Genomic DNA, 22,041 nt, shown 5'->3' with positions numbered 1-22,041 from the left:
GAAATCGAGATGAGCGCCGCAACCCCATAGACACCTTTGACTGGACTTAACCGTCCAGGGGTCCTTTACCTTTTACCTTTACCAATGGATTCAAGTTACAAGAAAAGAGATTCCAACCAAATATCAGGAAGAACTTTGTGATGGTAAGAGCTGCTTGACAGGGGAACAGACTTCCTTGGGAGTTAGTGGATTCTTCTTCTCTGGATGTTTGTAAGCAAAGCTTGGATGGCTGTCTGTCATGTAGAATGGAGTTGAGGTTCTTTGCAGGGGTTTGCACTAGACGACCCTCGGGGTCCCTTCCAAACTCTATAGGGTTTCCTAAAGACCCCAGTCTGGAGCAGTCAGGGCTCGATCCATCTGCCCGCAGGACACGTGTTTTCCGCGGAGCCTTCGCCCTCGCGGGCTCGCCTGCTGGGTTGGCCCGTGTCCCGGCCAGCCTCTCTCCGTCCCTCCCAGCGCCGGGGCGCCCGCCACTCGCTGCCCTTCCGCCCCCGACGGTGCGAGCCAGCCGCCCACGGGGCATAAGCGCCTCCCCGTCGCGGCCGAGCCCCCTGCCACCCCCGGCCGAGTTGTCCCAGCGAGGAGCGCCTGGTCCGTCGGGCGTCGCGATGCAGGGCCAGGCAGCGGGCAGCCGGGCGCTGTGCTGCGCGCTGGCTGCCGTCGGGTTGCTGTCGGCGCTCAGCGCCGCGGGCACCGTCTTCTTGCTGGGACAGTGGCGGGAGCTGAGCGCCGCGCTGCAGGCGACCCAGGAGGAGGTGGCGCAGCTGCGACAGCCCCAGGTTCCGCCGAGCGCGCTGCGGCACCTCCGCGACAGCGGCACCCCGTCGGACGGCGGCCTCGCCCAAGCGCCGGGCGGCCGCGACAAGAGGAGCCAGCGGAGGCGCGCCCTCGCCAAGAGCCACATCCGCGCCGAGGACGAGGACATGCTCATGATGATGACCTACTCCATGGTGCCGGTAGGGGGCGCTCTGGCCTGTCGAGGGGGAGGAGGGGTCGGGGTCGAGACTGGGTTTCTCCCTAGAGATCCAGAGAGAAATCTGCGCTTGGAAAGCTCCAGTTATCTGACCCCAAGGTCAGGCTTGCTACCCACAACTCCGCACTGGCAGAGCTCCTGTGCGGCAGCCAGCGGAAATCCAACAGGTGCAGCTTGCGCTATGGAGAGGGGCAGAAAATCAGTCCCCCCGGTTGGACCCTTTTAGGGTAAAGGTTTATTGGGAAATGATCCACAATGAACTGGAAAAAACCAGAGTCCTTTCTGTTGGGGATAATTCAGACTGAAATTCCCAGGTTTCAAAAAAGCTAATTTATGTATGCTGCTGCTGCGGCCCCCGTTTTGTTAGCCCAAAAATGGAAAACGAGCAAGGTCCCAACTAAAGAAGAATGGAATATGCACAACTCGCAGACTTAACGTATAGAATAAGAGAAAATAACTGTGCACAACTGAAAACGCTGGCAGCATTAAGATAAATTCAACAGTGTAAACCAAGTTTTGATGGGTGCAATAATGGAATACTGAATGGCATAGTTTTTGTAAAATATGCAGGGATTTATGATATGTAAAATGAACCAAGGAAAGAGAAGAAGGGAAGTCACTGATATCTGAAGGATGTAAAATGAGTATTTTAAATTGTAAAACAGAAAACGCATTAAAGAAGAAGAAGAAAGAAAGTTCCCCCTGTTGGATTTCGGCCGCTCTTCGTGGCACCGGAGCGAGGCCAGCAGATAAAGATGGCAAGGGGGAATGAAGGCCCCGATATTTGGTGAAGGTGGGGGGCCTGAAATATCCAGGGTTAGCATTACCCCCTGTGTCAAAGGCTCCTGTTGCTTGACAGCTACAGCTTTCCCTGTCTCTGCATGCCACGCTTCAGAAAGGCACCACCTGTTGAATTTTGCGATCTGAAGCCTGTTAGAGGATTTCTTCCATTCACATGCCTGTGCTCAGGTTGGATCTAAGCAACCTGGGTATGTGCAGGATACCAGCCAAAGAGTGTATATTTAAGTGCCTTAATAATAACTGTTGAATTGTGTGCAGCCATAAGCAGGGTATCATTTTTTCAAAAAACAAAAACCCTATTGATTTAATTAGCCAGAAACAGTGGCGTAGCGTGGGTTGTCAGCATCCGGGGCAAGGCAAGTAATTTGCGCCCCCTAACCCGTGGATTTGCGCCCCCTAACCCTAACCCCCAGATGCTGCGCCCGGTGCGGCCGGCCCCCCCTGCACCCCGCACGCTACGCCACTGGCCAGAAATTCCCAGGTTCAGTCCCTGGCATCTCCAGGTAGGATAATGTACTCATGTTGAGTTGGAAGGGACCCAAAGGTCATCTAGCCCAACCCCTGGAATGCAGGACGGAGAAAGACTTCTATTCTGAAACCGCAAAGAGTCACTGCCAGTCAGTGTAGACACAAGCTAAATGGTCCGATTCAGTACAATGCAACTTCCCATGTTCCTCTTTTTGTTGTGCTGTGCAAGACCTCCAAGTGTGCTACACAGCAGGGGCTGGAGGAGAGGGCTAGGGAAGGGGGCAGGTTGCAGATGCTGCAACTCCCTCTCCCTAGGTTTAAATGGGTAGAGTCAATCTCCAGGTTGTGATTTTGGTGGCACTTTGGTATTTTGGACAGCTTGTTCTGCACTGCCAAGGTGAGCCAAAACATCAGCTGAACAGCAGTACTTAAAACAGCAACACCTCTTAAATTCTCTGTAAGGGACACGGGTGGTGCTGTGGTCTGACCCACTGAGCCTCTTGTGCTTGCCAGTCAGAAGGTTGGCGGTTTGAATCCCTGTGATGGAGTGAGCTCCCATTGCTCTGTCCCAGCTCCTGCCAACCTAGCAGTTAAAAGCACACCAGTGCAAGTAGATAAATAGGTACCACTGTGACGGGAAGGTAAATGACTTTTCCATGCACTCTGGCTTCCATCACGGTGTTCCGTTGCTCCAGAAGTGGTATAGTCATGCTGGCCACATGACCTGGGAAGCTGTCTGTGAACAAACACCAGCTCCCTTGGCCTGAAAGCGAGATAAGTGCCACAACCCTATAGTCGTCTTTGACTGGACTTAACCGTCCAGGGGTCCTTTGTTGTCGTTTAGTTGTTTAGTCGTGTCCGACTAAACACTCCTGTCTTCCACTGCCTCCCGCAGTTTGGTCAAACTCATGCTGGTAGCTTCGAGAACACTGTCCAACCATCTTGTCCTCTGTCGTCCCCTTCTCCTAGTGCCCTCAATCTTTCCCAACATCAGGGTCTTTTCCAGGAGTCCTTTACCTTTACGTTTTTACTTAAAACGGCATCACCTCTTAATTTTTCTTTACAGCCCTGTAGCTTTAAGCACCTCCAAACCCTCTGATTCATTGGAGGAATCAACAGCCTTAGCAAACTATCCGAAAACCCACACTCTGCCTTTATACCACTCTCATCCATACTTTTGCTTGACCTGTATTTTGATTATATTGTGTACTGATTGATTCCTCTGGGTCCAAGAACTTTTCTGGTTGTTCTGCAGCTGTGTCTTGCAAAGCTCCAACCTTATCTGCTGAATTTGATCTTATCAGTTGCGCAGAAAATCCAAAGAGAGATTTTGCGTTACGAAGCTTTGATTCGGTGGGTTAGATCAGATTTTCATGAGGCACAGCTGCTTAACCCTGTATTGCAGGGGGTTGGAAAAGTGTTGTGATTCTATGATAACTTATATGCACACTCAGGGAGATGGTTTGACAGTGATAGAATTTATGATCTGTTCAATGTTTCCCCCATAAAATACTTTATCTGTAGCATTATCAGTTGCTGTGTGATATTTTGTATCCTAAGACAGAACCACAAGGTGTGCAAATGCCATCTAATCCTAAACTGCATTGCAGTAAAAACAAAACCAGAACTTTCTTCCAAGATACACAACAGTTGTCTGAGCGATTATATAGTCATAACTTGTCTACAGCTGACACTCAGTTTAGAGAGTTGTCAACTGGCCCAGGCTTCTGTGCCTTTAATGATCTGCAACACTTGGAAGCTTGCCATAAGAACATAGGAAGACAGTCTGGAAACTTCAGCTGGTGCAGAATTCAGCGGCCAGGCTGCTCACCGGAGCAAGATGGTTTGAGCATATTACACTGATCCTGGTCCAACTGCACTGGCTACCAATTAGTCTCCAGGGCCAATTCAAAGTGCTGGTTTTGACCTATAAAGCCTTAAATGGTTCAGGACTGCAATACCTCAAGGACCGCCTCTTTCCATATGAACCTACACAGACCCTGAGATCACCTTCTGAGGCCCTCCTTCACGTGCCTCCTCCTCGAGAGGTCTGGAGGGTGGCAACACAAGAACGGGGCCTTCTCTGCAGTGGCTCCCCGTCTGTGAAATGCTCTCCCCAGGGAAGTTCACCTGGTGCCTTCATTTTACACCTTTTTAACCAGGCCTTTGGTTGACCTGACTGACATCCTATGCCCTTTTAAAATGTGGCACTTTGGGTGGTGGGGGACTGTTATTGGGTTATTGTGTTTATTTTGATTTTATATATTGTGATCTTTTCTGTGAACCGCCCTGAGACCTCCGGGTATAGGGCAGTACATAAATTCAATCAATAAAATAATAATAATAATAATAATAATAATAGGAGGAGGAGCTTGACTGCTGAATCAGGCCAAAGCCCCATCTAGTCCTGCATTCTGCTTTCACAGTGGCCAACCAGATGACTATGGGAAGCTTGCAAGCGAGACCCAAGCAGAACAGCACTCTAATAATAATAATAATAATAATAATAATAATAATAGTAATAATTTATTTATATCCTGCCTTCCCCAGCCAAAGCCGGGCTCAGAGCAGCTAACAACAGTAAAAATAGCACAATTTACATAAAATCACAGTCAATTAATTGAAATACATTCTAAAATCAGTTCAGAATCAAATTAATGGCAACCACCGGGCTAGAGTTCTATGAGGATGACAGAAGGAGAGAGGAGGTCAGGCTGTGCCCTGGCCAAAGGCCTGGTGGAACAGCTCTGCCTTGCAGGCCCTGTGGAAAGATGTCAAGTCCCGCAGGGCCCTGGTCTCTTGTGACAGAGCATTCCACCAGATCAGGGCCATGGCCGAAAAAGCCCTGGCTCTGGTTGAGGCCAGCCTAACCTTGCTGTGGCTCGGGATCTCCAAGATGTTTTTGTTTGTAGACTGTAAGGTCCTCCGTGGGACACACCAGGAGAGGCGGTTCCGTAGGTACGAGGGTCCTAGGCCGTATAGGGCGTTAAAGGTCAAAACCAGCACCTTAAACCTGATCCTGTACTCCACCGGGAGCCAGTGCAGCTGGCATAGCACTGGCGGAATGTGATCCTGCAGCGAGGACCCCGTAAGGAGTCTCACCACGGCATTCTGCACCCGCTGGAGTTTCTGGGTCAGTCTCAAGGGCAGCCCCACATAGAGTGAGGCTGGTATTCAGAGGCATAATGTCTCTATGGAGGTAGAAAACAGCCATCAGGGCTAGTGGCCATTGATAGTCTTGCTACTGTCCAAGGAGCATCATCACATTCCAATTGCTGCAGACTAAATGATGGTTAAAGGTGCAGGTGCCAGATCTGGGTGTAAACTGGCGGCTCTTTCTGTATTTAATTGCCAATATTCGATGGAAAAAGTTTTCAGGGTGATTTAAAGTGAAATGCAAAATGAAATCTGAACCCAGAATAAAACTGGCAGCGAAGAATGTCATCTGTACCAGCAGATCTTTAAAAATGCAAGAAAGGAAAGGGGGGGAGGAATACAGTTGAGTGGCAATTTTATCCATTCATTAATTTTAAAGGTGGGTATAAATAGGATGGAAGAACTTCTATTGCACATGTCTTGCTTGGTGGAGCTTCTGTCCAGACTCAGGTATCAAGTACCATGGAGCCAGGTGCTTGCATTAGGTGTTCTGAAATCTAAGTCTTCGCACAATATGTATTTTGAATTTTTTTTGTTCCCCATCACGCCAACCACTACAAGGCGTGCTTGCTTTCCATGCTTGCTGCTTCCTCTTGTCTCCTTACCCTGTGAGTGCCAGAGAAGCCACAGAAGCCTGCATAAATTACTCCATAAGATCTCACCTGTTCAGACCCTTTCATTAGATCATTCCTATTACATAGCCAGAAAGCTAGGGACCATCATTTGCATTTTAAAGGACTGCTAAAGGCCTCAGCTCAGTGGTTAGAGCATCTCCTTTGCATGCAGAAAGTCCTAGTTCTATTGCTGGCAGGTCCAGGGAGTCTGGAAGACATCCTGGAGAGCCACTGTCAGTCAGTGCAGACAACAATGAGCTGGTCTGGTTCCATGTAAGGCAGTTTCCTCATGCACATTTCTTGGGACACTTGTGAAGGCTGTCAGATGAGCCAGTGTTTCACTGCTTTTGCTTCATCTTCCTCCCCCAAGAGAGAGAGAACAGATCAAGCTCTCAAAATTGCAAAGCTAACGTCATCTGTTCTGCAGATGTTCTTGCAAAAGGTAAGAAATGGAAAAGATGGGGGGAAACAAACAGAAGACGATTTGGTTTTTGTTATGTACTGAGTTGAATAGGATCCAAAAGGCAGCAGTCTGATTGGCCCCAGAACAATAGGATCCGGAATGCAGCAGTCTGATTGGTCCACAGGAGCCACCCAATCCAGCTCCAGGTGGAAGTGAACCCGCAACCTGATTGGCCTACAGGTGAATCCCGGAATTAGCCAATCATGTGGGGCCCATTGTGTAAATAATGTATATAAAGCAGACATTCTGGGGGAACTTCCATTCCTCCTCACCACTATTAGCTGAATAAAGAGCATGAAATCCACTCTCGACTCCAAGTATATTTCAGTTTTAGTTGCTCTCTAGCTAGCCGTCAGTGTTCCCCTGAAGCTGTTTCCCAGTGTTGTTCTACTTTGTGTAGATCCTGGGAGTGGGTGGGAAATCTCAGTTAGTTTGTGTCTACACATATTAAGTTGCTGGAGTGGCTTCGCAATCAAACCATCTTCCCAGGGAACTCTGGGAATTGTAGGAGTGTGTGTGTGTCCTGACAACCCTTGGCCTCCTGAACAAACTACAACTCCCATAATTCTTTGTGGGAAGCCATGGCTGTTTAAAAGTGCCGTTATAGTGTTTTACATGTATGCTGTAGGTGTGGGCTGAGTGTAGAGGGTCCATTGCAGGCCTCTATCCTGTCCTATACTCCCCTCCCGTCTCATACTCTGGTTTTTCTTCAGATCATATAAATCTTCTGCTTTTTTGCTATATCCCCTGTCTTTTGCTTGGCAACAGTGGTGTGGAAATTCTATGAGTAAAAGAAAGAGGCTTTCATCCTTTTTGCTGGGTGCATTCCTATGTCTTCAGTAGCTCCCGATCTAGAGACAAGTATTGCAACAACGAAAAATCAGTGGCCATTTTTCCATCCCTCGATTCATTCTTTTGTGTCAAAACAAATTGCAGGACAAATTCCACCTCCTCCACCCCCACTCCCCGCTCTCCCGCTCTCTCTTAATAGACTCTCGCTATGATTATGCCAGTTGACAAAGTGTTTTCGTTGAAGAAGCTCTGCAAAGAGTGAGCAATCAGTCGCCCGACTTTGTGAACAAAAGCATGGAAATGAAAGCAAAATAAGCAAAAAGGAGAGGGCAAGGAATCTGGAAGGCAGTCGTGATATTCTGGCATGGCTATAGATTGGACGACGGTGCAAAACAAAGAAGCCCGAATCTGTAGTAAATGACTCATTCTCAGTTCGGTGAAAAGCGCCGCGTGGAATGTGAGAGGAGCACTTTGATGCGCGTCCAAAATTCCTTGCTCATCAACCTTATTTGTATTATGTCGCTGAGCAGAGTTTGCTCGTGTTCCAGATAGGGCGTGCTAATAATCTCACATTCTTTTCTCAAGCCCGTCCAAAGGCAGAGGCTCAAAATGTTTCCCAAAGGCAAACATGGGTCGTGTGTCTAGATGCAGAAGAGAACCGGATCCTTCAGTACCTTTTAAATTGGGGTGGGGTAAGCCTGTGGATCCTGAGATGTTGCTGGACTACACTTCCCATCATCAGCGGCCATTGGGCATGCTGGCTGGGGCTGATGGGAGTTGGAGTCCAACATCAACCTGGATAGCTCAGCAGGGTAGAGCATGGTGCTGATAATGCCAAGGTCGCAGGTTTGATCCCCATATGGGATAGCTGCCTGTTCCCGCACTGCTGGGGGTTGGGCAGGATGATCCTCAGGGTCTCTCTGCAATTCTATGAATCATCTGGAAGGCCACAGGTGCCCCATCCTTGTTTTCAGTGGTTGTACAGAATATAGGATTATGTTATTGTTATGCAGGATAACCTCCTGGGTGATATGAACTGTTTGGAAATGCCTGCCTATGGATCTTAGGCAAACTCCTTCTGTGGGCTGTTTTAGGCACCTGCTAAAACCTTTCTTGTTTAAACAAGCCTACATAGACATGTATGGGACTGAGCTTAGGACTTGCCAATCAGAAAGTCGGGGGCTCGAATCCCCGCGATGGGATGAGCTCCCATTGCTCTGTCCCAGCTCCAGTCAATTTAGCAGTTCGAAAGCACCCCAGTGCAAGTGGATAAATTTCCATGCACTCTGGCACTCATCATGGTCTACCAGTAGCGATTTAGTCCTGCTAGCCACATGACCCGGAAAGCTGTCTGTGGACAAATGCCAGCTCCCTTGGCCTGAAAGCGAGATGAGCGCCACAACCCCATAGTCGCCTTTGACTGGACTTAACTGTCCAGGGGTCCTTTATGTTTTACCTTTTACAGACATGTATATTTGCCATATATTTTAATTTGTAAGTTGTTTAATAACAATAATAGCAATAATAGCAATAATAGCAATAATAGCAATAATAGCAATAATAGCAATAATAGCAATAATAGCAATAATAGCAATAATAGCAATAATAGCAATAACAGCAATAATAGCAATAATGATGATGTATGACATGTACCCAGCTAAAGCTTTCTCAGAATAAACCTGTTCTTTCATTTTAATGGATGTACTTAGGGCAGGAGAACAATCACAAAACTAGGATGGCATCAATGGTAGCAGGGGGAGAAAAGAGGGATGTGAAAATGATAGTGTTATAAATCCTGCTTCTGTGCACATAGCTCAGTGGGAGAGCATCTGCTTTGCATGCAGAAAGTCCCATTTTCAATTCCTGGCATCTCCAGGTAAGGCTGGGAATGCTGCCCCCTGTCTGAAATCCTGGAGAGACACTTCCCACCAGTGTGGACAATACTGAACCTGATGGACTCGTCTGGTTTGGTAGAAGGCAGCTTTCCAGGGCTCCCTACTTCAAACTCCCAGGTACCCAACATTGGCCATGCTGGCTTGGATTCATGGGAGTTGGAGTCCAACAGCACCCACAGGACATTGTGTTGGCTTCCCCAGTTGAAGATTTCATACCCTCCAACATTTCTCTGATGAGAATAGGGATGTCCTATTCCACCAATATTATTTCATCAATATTATTATTATTTTATTTATACCCCACTCATCTGACTAGGTTACCCCAGCCACTCTAACGTATATAAAAATATTATAAAACATAAAACGTTTATAAACTTCCCTATCCAGGGCTGCCTTCAGATGTCTTCTAAAGGTTGTGTAGTTACTTATCTCCTTGGCTCAGGGGTTGCATAACTCCATACCCTCCAACATTTCTCCAAAGAAAATAGGGATGTCCTAAGGAGAAGCGGAGGGACGCTGGTGGTGCTGTGGGTTAAACCACACAGCCTAGGACTTGCCGATCAGAAGGTCGGCAGTTTGAATCCCCGTGACGGGGTGAGCTCCCGTTGCTCGGTCCCTGCTCCTGCCAACCTAGCAGTTCGAAAGCACATCAAAGTGCAAGTAGATAAATAGGTACCGCTCTGGCGGGAAGGTAAACGACATTTCCGTGCACTGCTCTGGTTCGCCAGAAGCGGCTTAGTCATGCTGGCCACATGACCTGGAAGCTGTACGCCGGCTTCCTTGGTCAATAAAGCGAGATGAGCGCCGCAACCCCAGAGTCAGCCACGACTGGACCTAATGGTCAGAGGTCCCTTTACCTTTAAGGAGAAGCGGGAAATTCCGGGGTCAAATAAGAAACAGGGACAGCTTCTGTAAATCCGGGACTGTCCCTGGAAAACAGGGGCACTTGGAGGGTCTGAGATTTGCAGCAGCAAAGGAGTGGGGTTAGGATGGAGGGCACAGATGGAGGGCACACTCTCCTCCCAGCCACAATATCACAAGTCATAACATTGGAGAGTTGCTGGGAGTTCACTCTGGTGCTTATGCTTTGAATGAGTAGGAGCATGGTACCCAGTTCTTCTGATGCCTGATTAAAAAACATACCCCCCCCCCCATGGCCTTAGCAGTTAAGGCCAATGTGTTCTTTCAAAAATGAGCTTAGGTTGCATTTTGACACTTGTCCTAACATTACCCTCCTTTGGAACACTACATTCCCTGGTTTGTCAGCAATGATGTCTGTACAAAAAGTAACCAGCATTCATCCCTTTAAATTATTTCCTTGGTGCAGTGGGCCACTATATGCCCCCCCCCCAGCTCTCTTCTGTCCTCCGTCCAGCTTATCAGTTCAAATACATTGGGAGTACAGCCTGGGAGGGGGTTCCAAGGGCCACATAGAAAGGATTAGAGGGCCACGATTTGCCTGCAGTCCTGAGGTTTATCACCACCGCTGTAGAAAAGAAGTCATGAATTAATAGTTAATAAAAGATCACAGATCCACTTCAAATTGGAAACTGGATTTTTGTTCCTGTTAGGTTTTCAAGCAGAGACTGGTTTGCCACCCAAGAGGGATGCTGTATCAGTAGATCACGGGCAGGGGTTGGGCTAGAGAGCCTTTGAGATCCCTTCCAGCTTACTATATAATTGCAAGCAGAGGGGCAGCTCGACTGGGTACTCGTACACTCAAAAATGTTTGGTCTGGCACACTTGGAAAGCAAATCTTTAATACTGTATTTGGGCCTCAAGTTATAAAGGACAACTTGCCTTTAGTGGCCCCCTCACGCTTGCTGGGCTTCAACATGAGTTGCAGATCTAGACTTGTCTCCTGATTGGCAGGTTTACCTTGAACAGTGACTCGAGCAGAGACACAACAGGGATCTTCCAGCAAGGATGTAGAATTACTCTGTATCTCTTCATTAGGTGTGATTGGATTAAGGCACAGAGATGCAGCAGAACCATCTCCTCCTGCAGCAACAGAGGCTGGTTGGAAGGTGGCAAAGTTGGGCTTTTTGACATGCAGAGACACAATGGGCAGCCACCTCTGAAGATCATGCTTAGTCTATGCCTTGGGAGTGGTTGAGTGACCATTCATTCCTGATGCAGAAGGATACTGAATTCTCCAACTCCCTGATCCAAAAAATAATGATCGGAAGAACTCAGAGTATTTAAGCTTGCAGAGATGCAGCAGGCAACCTCTTAGGAACATAAGACAAGTTTTGCTGGATCACACCAAAGCCCTGTCTAACCTCTGGATTCCTACGGGAACAAGCTAAGCATGTAGACATTCAGATTGCCTCTCACCCTGGAAATGTCATAAATCCATTTTGACCAGCAGCAACTGATAGAGCTGGGCTCCATGGATTTGTGCTTTGGAGCTGAGGGCAGCCTTTCTGCATTAAATTATCTCGAGTCGTGGCACACTCTGTTTTAAAGCATTATTCTGATGTGCTAGAATGGTAGGAAGCTGTCTAAATCTCACATTCTGCACCCTGCCATAAAGATACCGTGTTTTGTGATTTCAGGTCCGGGTGATGATCGAGATCTGCAACAGCACAAAGGGAGTGTGCTTGACAGGTATGCTGGAGAATTTGTGATCGGGCAAACTGGGGCCTTTTTTCTGTCTGTGCCTATTTTATTGCTGCTACAGCAGTGGGAGAAATTTGTCACCAGTATCACTACCCAAAGCTGCTCTAAACCAGGGTCTTCTAGGAGCATGTCTAAGTGTGGAAATACAGCTGATTTTATCTATCTATCTATCTATCTGATGGCTTTTATATGGTCAGAGGGAGAGGAACTGTTCCTGCTCCACTTCTGAATGCCTTGCTGCAGCCTACTTGCATTGGCATTCTCTAACCCAGGGGTCAGCAAACTTTTTCAGCAGGGAGCTGGTCCACTGTTCCTCAGACCTTGTGGGAGGCCAGACTATATTTTTTGGGGGGAAATGAATGAATTCCTATGCTCCACAAATAACCCAGGAATGCATTTTAAATAAAATGACACATTCTACTCATGTAAAAACAAGGCGATTGGGCCGGATCCGGCCCCCGGGCCTTAGTTTGCCTACCCATGCTCTAACCCAGCTTTCTGCAACTTGTTCCTACTGGACTGCAAAACCCATCACCCCTGACCATTGGCTATGCTGGCTGGGGCTTATGGGAATTAGAGTCCGAAACACCTTGAGGCCAGCAAGTTGGGGGAAAGGAGCTGCTAACTTAAGCGAGTTTGCAATATTTCAGGTTGGTCCTGATAAAGAAATGGCACTACTGGTACTTTTGGATTGCTTTCCTAAAGGCAACACAGCTAATGGAAACCTTTGGCTTCCATTAGCTTTGGCTTCCATGTTCTTCATTTATCCTTGGTCTCCCACTAGTCAAGGATAATGGGAGCCACAGTCCAGTGTAGATAACCACAGGTTCCCCATCCCTGGTCTAAATGGAGCTTGTTGGCTATAAAGATCCAGCACAGTCCATCAAGTGCATTTTTGGCCTAGGACCTCAGGGATAAACAATGACTTGATGTCCGTTTTTCTAGATCAGGTGTGGGGAACCGTTGTCCTTCCAGATGTTGCTGAACCAGCATGGTGAATAGCCAGGGATGATGGCAGCATCTGGAAGGTCCAATTTCTCATACCTGGACTAGATACAATGGGGACGAGTCGCTGCTACGTAATTCTACACATCTTGCATGCAAAGGCTGGCGAATTTCCACAAGGACTTAAAAAAACAACAACCCACAAACTGATTTGGAGATGTGAAGAATTGAATTTACGATTGGACGAAATGAGAAACGGTTAGAAACAGAAATTGATCAGTTTGCCCATTGCTAGTTTCAGGTTCCCCACAGTCAAGCAGGAATGAGGAAGCCTTAAAGCAGGATCTTGGCCACCATTTAGTCCAGCTCCGTTGTTTCATTTTGGCACGGCCTTCAGATCTCATGTGCCGTTTTCATGTGCGCTGCAAACCGAGATGCTGAGAGCTTCTTGGGAGGCACCAAAAATACAAAGGTGTAAAGGACTGGATTATGTTGGCTGGCAGGAGTGAAAAAGCGAGTGTGCCACTATCCTCTGCAATGAGACTACCCTGAGGAATGCATGCTTTGTCAAAAGAGCAACTGGCTGAAATTTAAGCGGGTGCTGGGCTTGGAACAGAGAAGGAAGTTTGTTTGTTTGTTTTGAAAGATTAGCCACCAGTGAACTGAATTGGGTGGTGGTAGAGGGAAGGATTACGTTTCTGTATTTTTCAAAGTATTATGTTGTGCGTATTGTGAGCAGTTTCCCACATAAATACAGCAGCAACCAATGCTCCCTTCTCGAGTAGGTGAGGCAAACATTTTTCGCAAAGTTAATCCGCCATTTTCATTTCACTTTTGAGCACATTTATTTATTTAGAGCATTTGCACCCTGTTCTTCAGGCTGCCAACCTCCCATCTTCGTAGCTGTCAACTTTTCCCTTTTCTTGTGAGGAATCCTATTCAGAATAAGGGAATTTCCCTTAAAAAAGGGGAAACGTTTACAGCTATGCCCATCTTATGTTCAGCCGATGTACATGTGTAAACTCAGAGACTGGTAGCCAAATTGTGGAGGAGGGTGTGGACTGCTGGCTGCCTAAAACCTGTAGAGATGGGAAACATGTGACTCTCCACAAGTTGGACTCCAAGAACCATCAGCCCCTGTCAGCATGGCCAATGGTCAGGGCTGATGGGTGTTGTAGTCAAACTGGCTTAGTTTACCCATCTTTATTTCAAAGCAGGAATGGGGAACATCAGGCTTGAGCTCTCTGTCTCTCCTCTGGGACTCTCACAAGGCACATCCACTCTCCCCAAGCCATATCCCACTTAGGTTTCATTTCACACCTTCCTTGAGTGTTCTCACCTGGCTGCAAGGTGTCCTTGAGAAGGATAGAGGACATAGAGGGGGGTTGTGACAGTGTCAGTGTGTACAGCAACTAGCCTGCTGTACAGAGGTAAATTTACATTCATTTATCCTCTTTTAAAAATTATTTTCATTAATTTCCAAATTATTACAAATCAAAGCAAATTACTTTAATTTAATACAATTTCTTAAAATCAGGTTTCCCGCTCCTGTGGCAAACATATGTCAGTCATTTCCTCCCATAGCTGCATCTTCCCTTATTTAATGTCCAGTTGATCCTTCACTTGTCGTTAGTCCATTCCTGCAGCTGACCACATTATTATGATTACAGTGGAACCTTGGAAGCCGAATGCCTTTAAACTCAAACGTTTTGGCTTCCAAACGATCAAAAACCGAAAATGTTTTTCGGAAGCTGAACGTCTGACATGACTTCCGCCTCTTCTGCTTCCGATTGGCTGCAGGAAGCTCCTGCAGCCAATCGGAAGCCACGCCTTGGTTCTCGAACCATTTCAAGAGTTGAACAGACTCCTGGAATGTATTAAATTCGAGAACCAAGCTATGACTGTATTATTATTATTATTATTATTATTATTATTATTATTATTACTTCCTACTTACAAACAGCACCTCTGTTACATCTTATAAATATGAAATCCATTTCACGTGTGTAGTCCTTTATGTACATTGTTGTTTCAGACCTAGTGTGCTGGGATAATTAATTAATATCTTCCCATTTTACATTCATTTAGCCATAAACTTTTGATTCACATGTGACACTGCCCCCTCCAAAAAAAGCTGCCCAGAAGGGAACCTGTCTCTTAGGCTGAAATATTTTCTCCACCCCTACCTAAATGGTTACACATATCCTTTGTTTGTTTCAATGTAATTTTCAGTGTGATACAGTGGTACCTCAGTTTAAGAACAGCCAGAGCTGTTTAAGAATGATTCGGTTTAGGAACTCCCCAAAACCAGAAGTAGTATCCCAGTTTGCGAACTTTACCTCTGTCTACGAACGGAAGCCGAACGGTGGAAGGGCACCGGCGGTGGAAGGCCTCATTAGGGAAAGCGCACCTCGGTTTAAGAACCATTTCAGTTTAAGAACGGACTTCCGGAATGGATTAAGTTCGTAAACCGAGGTACCACTGTACTGGGATATTCATTGGAGTGTTATTTCCAGTTTTGGAAATGAGTTTGGAATGCACTGACTATTCTCCCTGTCTCTCTCTGTATGTGTCTAGGACCACCAGGAATACCAGGTAATATCTTTTCTGCTGTATGTTCCCATAGCACAATGCAACGGATCCTGTCTCTAAGCTTAAGCACTAGCTGAAATAGCTGCTTTCACTGTCCTTCCCTGTTTATCTCCTGCCTCCCCTTCCCCCTGTTTGTATACTACTGTAGACTGAAAATTGTATACTATGATAACATGGTAGATAGATAATGTAAGGATATGTATAATTTTATAACATGCAGAGAATAATATGTGCTGAGAAATCACAGAGAGAGGAGCTGAGGTAAGTCTCGGGAGGGGGAGGGAGGGTTTGAAGGGGGTGGTGGGGGAAAATGCGGGAAAATAATGAATATGATAATAATAATAATAATAATAATAATAATAATAATAATTTATTATTTATTATTTATACCCCGCCCATCTGGCTGAATTTCCCCAGCCACTCCGGGCAGCTCCCAATCATATGTTAAAATATTAAATATTAAATATTAAATATTAAAAACTTCCCTAAACAGGGCTGCCTTCAGATGTCTTTTAAAGATAGGATAGCTGTTTATTTCCTTCACATCGGAAGGGAGGGTGTTCCACAAGGTGGGCGCCACTACTGAGAAGGCCCTCTGTCTGGTTCCCTGTAACCTCACTTCTCGCAATGAGGGAACCGCCAGAAGGCCCTCGGCGCTGGATCTCAGTGATATGGTTTGATAATTTGTTATGTTGAAATTGTTAATAAAAAAATTTAAAGAAAAAAGAAAAAAGAAAGAAAAACAAAATAGATCCTGCCAATCCAATCAATCAATCAATCAATCAATCAATTGTATACTAGCATGACGGGGTGAGCTCCCATTGCTCGGTCCCTGCTCCTGCCAACCTAGCAGTTTGAAAGCACGTCAAAGTGCAAGTAGATAAATAGGTACTGCTCCGGCGGGAAGGTAAACGGCGTTTTCGTGCGCTGCTCTGGTTCGCCAGAAGCGGCTTAGTCATGCAGGCCACATGACCTGGAAGCTGTACGCCGGCTCCCTCGGCCAGTAAAGCGAGCGCCACAACCCCAGAGTCAGTCACGACTGGACCTAATGGTCAGGGGTCCCTTTACCTTTACCTTTTACATGATTCTTAAACATAGCCCTGTAGGAGAACGTCAGTCAGTGCAGCACTTTCATCCATGTTGTAACATGCTTTTGGGAGGCAGTCTGGTTGCCACATTTTGCTGTAGCTGCAGATTCTGGATCAACCTTAACGATAGCGGTGGCAGCTGTATCTTCTCTTTCTCTAGCAGGTCCCAGGGCTGGCTAAAGCAACATAAAATCCCTCATTAAAAACAGTTGAAACAAATGGCCATCACGGAAATGGGCTGGGTTGTAAAAAAATGTAAAGGTAAAGAACCACTGGACAGTTAAGTCCAGTCAAAGGCAACTATGGGGTTGTGGCGCTAATCTCGCTTTCAGGCCGAGGGAGCCGGCATTTGTCCACAGACAGCTTTCCGGGTCATGTGGCCAGCAGGACTAAACCGCTTCTGATGCAACGGAACACCATAACGGAAACCAGAGCGCACGGAAACGCCGTTTACCTTCCCGCTGCAGCAGTACCTATTTATCTACTCGCACTGGTGTGCTTTTGAACTGCTAGGTTGGCAGTAGCTGGGACAGAGCTATGCGCAGATTTAAACTGCTGACATTCCAATTGGCAAGCCCAAGAGGCTCAGTGGTTAGACCGCAGCGCCACCCACTGGGTTGTAAAAGCACACATCTCAAGGGTCAAAGGCCACTTCTGTGGGGTGGGAGTTCCACAATGAGGAATAAGTCTCAGCAGGCTTCTGAGGTCTCCTCCAGGAGTTAATGCGCTGAAGCAGGTGCTGACAACCTCCAGAAAACCCGGACGGACGACTATGTGAGAGTGCGGCAGAGGCAGCAATGGAACTGTGTTCCCTCCAGTCTTGTGCAATGAGAGTGAACAGGCTCCAATTTCCATTTAAATCAGTGGGGGCTTCTTCCAAATAAACAGGCGTTGGGCTGATCTGCGCAACTTTTTGTCTCAGTTGCAGTTGAGAGGTTCGGCCTTCCCTCTTGCTAAAGCACCACAGCTGTCTTTGTGAACAAATAGTACAAGTCTCTGTAGGTTTGCTCAGCGCTGAAGCCCCGCTGTGTTCCGTGGGTCTTACTCCCTTGTGGAGTATAGAAACCTTTAAGTTTTCCATAGGAACCCCCCAAAGTTGGTATCGATGCAGCATATTTCTGGAATGTTGTTGTCAGCATCTCAATATACTCTTCCGCCAGCTGCATTATTGCACCATCAAAAACTGCTAACTTTCCTCGTTCCAAGCCATTGGAAGGCAAACACAATGGCTTAGGCCTGCTTTTAATTTCTAGTCCATAGTGTCTTTCCCCCCTTCCATATGTTCCACATGTTATCAGTTAAATTTCTGGATATTATGAAACTGATGACACACTTGGCATTATGCTGTAGAAGAAAGCAGAATTTTCTTCTGTGTTTCTTACGAGACTGTTGTTTTAACTTCAAAATAAAGCTTTGCAAATTAAAAAGGGGGAGGAAAGAATGAGGGGGCACATATGATGCTAATTTAGATGTACTTCTGATGTTCATTTGGCATGAGATGTCCTTTGTTTATTTACCACTGAGGAACCTTTCTTTGAATGGTATTAATAAAAATGAGGGGGATGCAATTAATTCCCTTTATAAATCTATAAATCCATAAATGCTGCAGCTCAGCAGGTCTGGGAAGAAGGGTGAGAGGTAAATGCAATTTGAAAAGTAATGGAATAAATACTTTTTGATGATATGTGATATCCTGTGCAGGGGGTGGGACTCCCTGAAATGTATTTCTTTGACTTTGTCAGGTCCTCCCGGGCTTGATGGACTGCCTGGTCTTAACGGATCCGATGGCGATCCTGGCATCCCTGGTCAGAAGGGAGAAATTGGAAAAAGAGGGAAACCAGGTATATTTTTGGACTTGAGAATGACATATGCAGCTGACCTTTCCCCCTTTATTGGATCTTCTCTTCCCACCTCAATCCTTGGAGGCAGTTCTGAAGAAGTTCAGACAAATCATGTGGTGCTGTTCTCTTGCGGTGACTGTACCACTTCAGACTGGAGGTGGGAAACTGCATGTCTGAACACTGTCTCTGAAATATTCTTGGAGTCGAGAGTGGATTTCATGCTCTTTATTCAGCTCATAGTGGTGAGGAGGAATGGGAGTTCCCCCAGAATGTCTGCTTTATATACATTATTTACACAATGGGCCCCACACAATTGGCTAATTCCAGGATTCTCTTGTAGGCCAATCAGGTTGCGGATTCACTTCCACCTGGAGCTGGACTGGGTGGCTCCTGTGGACCAATCAGACTGCTGCATTCTGGATCCTATTGTTCTAGGACCAATCAGACCGCTGCATTCTGAATCTTATTGTTCTAGGACCAATCAGACTGCTGCATTTTGGATCCTATTCAACTCAGTACATAACAGTCTCATTTCAAAATCCCTCTCCATGTGGGAGATAGCTAGGTCTGTAGCACAAGGGCTGCAAGAATGGCAAAGTTTTGCTGTTGGTGTTGTTAAAAAGGGAAACAAACAACTTCCCCTTGTCTTTAAAAGTAAGCCCATCCCACCTGATAGCTCTTTGATTGGGCCTGGCCCTCCCCAAAGATTTGCCAACATCCCTCCCACTTTATTATTATTATTTATTTACTTTTGAAAGGGATGAAAGGGTCTCAAAAAATGAGGTGTGTGCGCATGTATGTGGTCCAGCCTGAAGTGAGATTAGGGATTTGTTGCCCCTGTCAGGAATCAGATCTAGAATGTCTGAGGTAAACTGTGGTTACCTCATGCTTTCTGAACATGCCCATCGTGTATTTCCTTCTTCATTGGACGTAAAGCTCAAGGCAGAGTTGAGCCCCACGCTATTTCTTTTGAGAAAATTACTTCAAATAAGCTCAAACCCACTGGGAAAACATGATAGATTGAACTTGAAAAACAAAGCATTGTTCTGGAATGTCCACAGAGGGCACTCAGTTCTACGATATTCCCTTCTGGGTGTAGTTAATCACGTCTCAAGAATGGTATTGAATGTTCCCTCTTTTCTACCAGGATTGAAAGGAGAACCTGGAGAGAAAGGCGAAAAAGGGGATCCTGGAGAAATTGGCTTGCCTGGGAAAGAGGGAGAGCGAGGAGAAAAGGGATCGAGGGGTCCCAAGGGGGACAAAGGTGATGCAAACAATGAACTCATGGCAGAAGGTGAGGTAACAGGCACTCTAAGAATGTATAACTCATAGAAAAACATCATATCAACGAACTCTTTGTGTTACTTGAAGCAATGGCCACAACCACCCCATATACATTTAAAGCACACTGAAATTGTACGGTTTTTCACAAAAAGAATCTTGGGAACTCTAGTTTTTTAAGGGTCTTGGGAATTGTTGCTCTGTGAGGAGTTCCAAGGATTCCTGAAGGGAAACCATATGTTTTAAAATGTGCTTTAAAGCGGTGTGATCAAGTGTTCTCCTTGGCAGGGTTTTCTTCCTATATACATAAAAATGTAAGACTGTCGTCACGCAGCTCCCACTGTATGATTCGTTGTGCCGTGTCACTGGTGGCTTTCTAGTTGGATGAAAGGAGTGCTTAGTCACGGCAACATTTTAGGAGGAGTAAGATGCAAGAGGTTACCATGGGGGTGGTTTGTGTGCAATGGGGGGGTTGCACAAAAGGAGACGGGGGAGGCATGGACACAGGGGTGAAGATGAAAATGGGTGCAAAGTGGAGCTGCGGAATTGAGTATCCTCAATTAGCTGGTTAAGATCAGTCGTTCTGAAAACTAGCCTCCCTGCAGCCTGGCGCCACCTCCCTGTAGATGTTGTTGGACCCCCATCACCCGATCATTGGTCATGCTAGCTGAGGCTGATGGAAGTTGGAGTCCAGCAACATCTGGAGGGCACCAGGTTAGGGAGAGCTGCTGCAAGCGATGCTGTTCAGACTCTGCAGAGCCTCAGATTATGGTGTTGGGCATCCCAAAATAGGACATGGCGGTGTTTAAATTTGGACCTTGGGTCTGGTAAGCTACAGCCATACCTCATGTTGCGAACGCTGCGGGTTACGTCTTTTCAGGTTGCGTCCTGCGGCGACCCGGAAGTACCGGAAAGGGTTACTTCCAGGTTTCGCCGCTCGCGCATGCGCAGATGTGCAAAATGATGCCATGCGCATGCGCGGAAGTGGCGAATCGTGACCCACACGTGCGCAGACGCGGGTTGCGTTCTGTTCAGGTTGTGAATGGGGCTCCGGAACGGATCCCGTTCGCAAGATGAGGTATGACTGTATAACCTTCTGTCCTCCCGTGAATCTACTTGATAGCATCTCTCAAAGGGATATGTGCCAAACTTGTAAATGTACTGGCCAAAGGTAACTCCTCTGCTTTGATGTTCTCTTAGGTGCAAAAGGTGAGCCAGGGCCTCCAGGACCCTCTGGTCCCCCAGGGCCTCCAGGACCTCCAGGGCCACCTGGGAAGCGGAAAGCTAAGGCCCAGGTTCAGGAGAAAATGTTCAGTTCAGAGTGTACAGGTGAGTGCTTTGTGATGCTGTAGCATATTGAGCTAAAATGTCGAGCTGCGGATCGGGGAGTCCCGAGTTCGAATCCTGCCTTTGTCATGAACTCACGAGGTGGCCTTAAGCAGGCCCCTTCCTCTCAGCCTCGGTGCCCCCATCTGCAGTAGAGGGGACAATAATAGTAGCTTACCTTACAGGGTTGTGCTAAAGGTAACATACTAGATAATGCACGAGAATCGCTTCGAACACTCGAAACTGCAATAGAAATGTTCGTTATTTTTATTAACGATATGCTATTTCCGTCTTTACCATGGGCAGACTTTGGGTGTAAAGGGTCTACTTTCTGCTAGAACCCCATCGATCTGAGCAGGGGCCAAACGGTGGTTCAGAAGCTTAGGAAGCCTCCAAACCAACTTGCCGCATCTCAAGTCTTAGCATTTAGGGTTGTGTCCAATCGTGGCACAGCCTTGCTCCACCAGGTGCCCTTCATATGTTCTGGAACACATGACATACATGCCGACATGTTAAGCAATGATAATCATGGGCCCCTTGAGTGGAACCTCGAGTTGTGGACATAATCCGTCCCGGAGACACGTCCGCAACTCGAAGCCTTCGCATCCAGAAGCGGCACATCTGCGTGCACACGTGGCACGATGTAGCGCTTCTGCGCATGCATGAGCAAAGCGGAATTTAGCACTTCTGCTCATGTGCGAGCGGCAAAACCCGGAAGTAACCCATTCCAGTACTTCCGGGTTGCCGCAGTACGCAAGACGAAAACACGCAAACTGAAGCGAACACAACATGAGGTATGACTGTACATTTGAAGCAGGATCATGCCACTTTGAACAATGATGGCTTCCCCCAAAGAAGGCTGAGAGCTGTAGATTTTTAAGGGTGCTAGGATTGCTAGGAGGCCCCCATCTACACCCCTCACTGAGCTACAATTCCCAAAGCTCACTAGGAAGAGGGGTTGATGGTTTAAGAGCTCTGCAAAATGTAGGTCAGTAAGGGGAACAGAGGGACGTGGGTGGCGCTGTGGGTTAAACCACAGAACCTAGGACTTGCCGATCGGAAGGTCGGCAGTTCAAATCCCCATGATGGGGTGAGCTCCCGTTGCTCGGTCCCTGCTCCTGCCAACCTAGCAGTTCGAAAGCACGTCAAAGTGCAAGTAGATAAATAGGTACCGCTCCAGCAGG

At 46.9% G+C, this 22,041-nt stretch overlaps 1 protein-coding gene across 1 annotated transcript in view; it reads left to right on the top strand.

Moving 5' to 3' along the window:
• The first annotated feature begins 597 nt into the window (after positions 1 to 597).
• Positions 598 to 22,041, top strand: part of GLDN (gliomedin) — a 36,887-nt gene continuing 15,443 nt past the window's right edge. The window contains exons 1-6 of the mRNA XM_080980409.1: positions 598 to 956; positions 11,721 to 11,772; positions 15,307 to 15,324; positions 18,152 to 18,250; positions 19,398 to 19,544; positions 20,732 to 20,860. Of these exons, the coding sequence (XP_080836535.1) occupies positions 609 to 956; positions 11,721 to 11,772; positions 15,307 to 15,324; positions 18,152 to 18,250; positions 19,398 to 19,544; positions 20,732 to 20,860 (793 nt within the window). The 5' untranslated portion in view covers positions 598 to 608. The remainder of the gene's footprint in view (positions 957 to 11,720; positions 11,773 to 15,306; positions 15,325 to 18,151; positions 18,251 to 19,397; positions 19,545 to 20,731; positions 20,861 to 22,041) is intronic.

The sequence above is a fragment of the Podarcis pityusensis genome (assembly GCF_964106645.2).
Source record: "Podarcis pityusensis genome assembly, chromosome: 14".
NCBI lineage: Eukaryota > Metazoa > Chordata > Lepidosauria > Squamata > Lacertidae > Podarcis > Podarcis pityusensis.
The sequence above is the reverse complement of the archived record's forward strand: the minus strand, read 5'-3'. Positions and strand labels throughout refer to the sequence as shown.